Source organism: Cyprinodon variegatus, unplaced genomic scaffold, assembly GCF_000732505.1.
Source record: "Cyprinodon variegatus isolate N-32 unplaced genomic scaffold, C_variegatus-1.0 Scaffold2075, whole genome shotgun sequence".
Classification (NCBI taxonomy): domain Eukaryota; kingdom Metazoa; phylum Chordata; class Actinopteri; order Cyprinodontiformes; family Cyprinodontidae; genus Cyprinodon; species Cyprinodon variegatus.
The window spans coordinates 14,308-16,536 of NW_015152528.1; the positions used below are offsets into that span (position 1 = coordinate 14,308).

General features: G+C 36.9%; 1 protein-coding gene across 1 annotated transcript in view; it reads left to right on the plus strand.

Annotated features, from left to right (window-relative positions):
• The window catches only part of LOC107105120 (gap junction beta-4 protein-like), a 16,090-nt gene extending 14,083 nt beyond the window's left edge, over window positions 1–2,007 (plus strand). Inside the window, exon 3 of the mRNA XM_015405234.1 lies at window positions 1–2,007. Within this exon, the coding sequence (XP_015260720.1) occupies window positions 1–277 (277 nt within the window). The 3' untranslated portion in view covers window positions 278–2,007.
• The last annotated feature ends 222 nt before the right edge of the window (window positions 2,008–2,229 follow it).

Consider the following 2,229-nt stretch of genomic DNA (forward strand, 5'->3'; position numbering starts at 1 on the left):
CAGTATAATGGAAGAAAAGCCTCCTATGGTGGAGGTCGACAACAAGGAGTCCGCGACCTCTAGCTTGCCCTCGGAGGAAAAATCTTCAGTCAGTATGGATCCTACAGCATCAAATCAGAACATCACCAACAGTATAATGGAAGAAAAGCCTCCTATGGTGGAGGTCGACAACAAGGAGTCTGCGACCTCTAGGTTGTCCTTGGATGCAAAATCTTCACTCAGTGTGGATCCCACAGCATCAAATCAGAACATCACCAACAGTGTAGTGGAAGAATAGTCTAGGGTGGCAGTCCTCAACAGGGAGTCCGCGACCTCTAGGGTGTATTTGGAGGCAGTGAGGGGGTAGCAATAATGTTGGTTGATTAGACATTTGTTTTATATTCCCCCCTGCAATTTTTTTCCACTAATTGACGTGTCTTTAAATCCACATCAACATGAATTCAACACACTGTAGTAAACAGATACATGGAGGCAAAAGATATCTTTAAGTCATCAATGCACACATTCAGTGACACACACAAACTGGACACCATCTCATTCACAACACCTGTCCCATCAACGAGGAATCAGAATCAGAAATACTTTAATAATCCCAGGGCGAAATTACTTTGTTACATGACTCCATCTGTAATAGAGTGACTATAGGACCAGCTTGATATAAGACAATTTCATACAACATATAGATAATTAGGAGGTTCCCGCTTCATCTCTCCATCAGTTTGGGGGTCCTTGGCCTGGAAATAAAAAAAAGACCCCTGTTAGGTACAACAATTCCCAGCTACCTATCCTGCTGAAAATCAAGAAGTAAACTTTCAGAGCGTTATTAACAAACTCCATGAAGAGGAACACCATTGCTTAAAGCGATCTTTGAAAGTGGATTTGGAATCACCTCTATCAGTTTATCACATAAACTGATATTCAATACAAGCTCAAAATGGACTAATTCAAACAATGAAGTCTACGGTGGAAAAAACTTTTGACTCGTATGTTTAAAAAGAGTATTATGTTTAAGTGTCTTTATTTCTGGTGATCTGTAAAAGGCAAGCATTTAGCTAGCAATGAATAAGGGAGTATATTGTATGCCCTTTTAATAAAAAAAGGCACATTTTAAACCCTGTTTTTGATATGTACAGCTTTGTTACGCCCTAATTTTCCCCCTGGAAACTTTGCTTAAATGATCAAAATTTCACAAGCAGCAGATCCTGAGTTGGAAAAATTAAATTTTTGTTGTTTGATGCGCCGCGTCAATCAATCAGAGACGTTTATCTAGGAAGTGGCAGGGAGATGTACAGCGCTGCTGATAGAGATCGCTATGATTACTCCACTGAAACAGTTTATTAATGCCTACTGTAAATTAACTTAAAATATCTAAGCCTGCCAGCAAAATATGTCTACTTCTATTTGCCGAAAAGAGGCCACATGGCCTGAGGCAGCTGCTGCTGGGGATTCCCAGTGACAGCACATCATCAATATGTGAGGATCAGAGAGCCTAAGACAGCATAATATGTTAAGGCAAGATCGTAATCTTGGTGAACTGACTGCACAGACAATGTTTTGAGGTGGACTTAAAACACTTATTAAAACTATTTTTTACCAGCTGATCACAGCAAATATAGAAAATCCACTCTGCTATAGAACAAAGGAGCAGTAGAAGCATCAGATGCATCTGTACACACTTTACTGGACACGATTCAGGAAAAACAAAGATCCTCTTTAGGCATGTCTAACCTTAATGTGTACAAGAATCAAAAACCACCTCTAGCCAAGCTCGCATACTTCACAAAATCATGACAAATGTAGTGTGGTGAAAAGACAAAAAGTTTGCTGCATTCCACCGCAAAATGCAGGAAATAGTGTTTTAGAGAGTTTAAATTTCAAATTTTTTTGGGGTAGGATACCCCTGGACTGTGGAGGACCAACTCTGCCATATTTAAAAATTAATACAGAAATAAATAAATGCTCAATAGATAAATAAATAAGCATACAATTAATTGCCACCAAAATACAATAAATAAATGTAAGTAGAAATTTAATTATACAGTAAGAAATAAATGTATATAACTCTTTTAATTAACTTCTTTATTTATTTGCCTTTGTAATATTTACCTTATTTATTTTTTTGTCCTTTATAATCTTCAACTTTATTTTTTTATTATATTTTTAAGTATTTATTTGTGTGCATGTTATAATATTTTTGTCTGTTTTATTCTTCCTTTGTATTTTTTTACC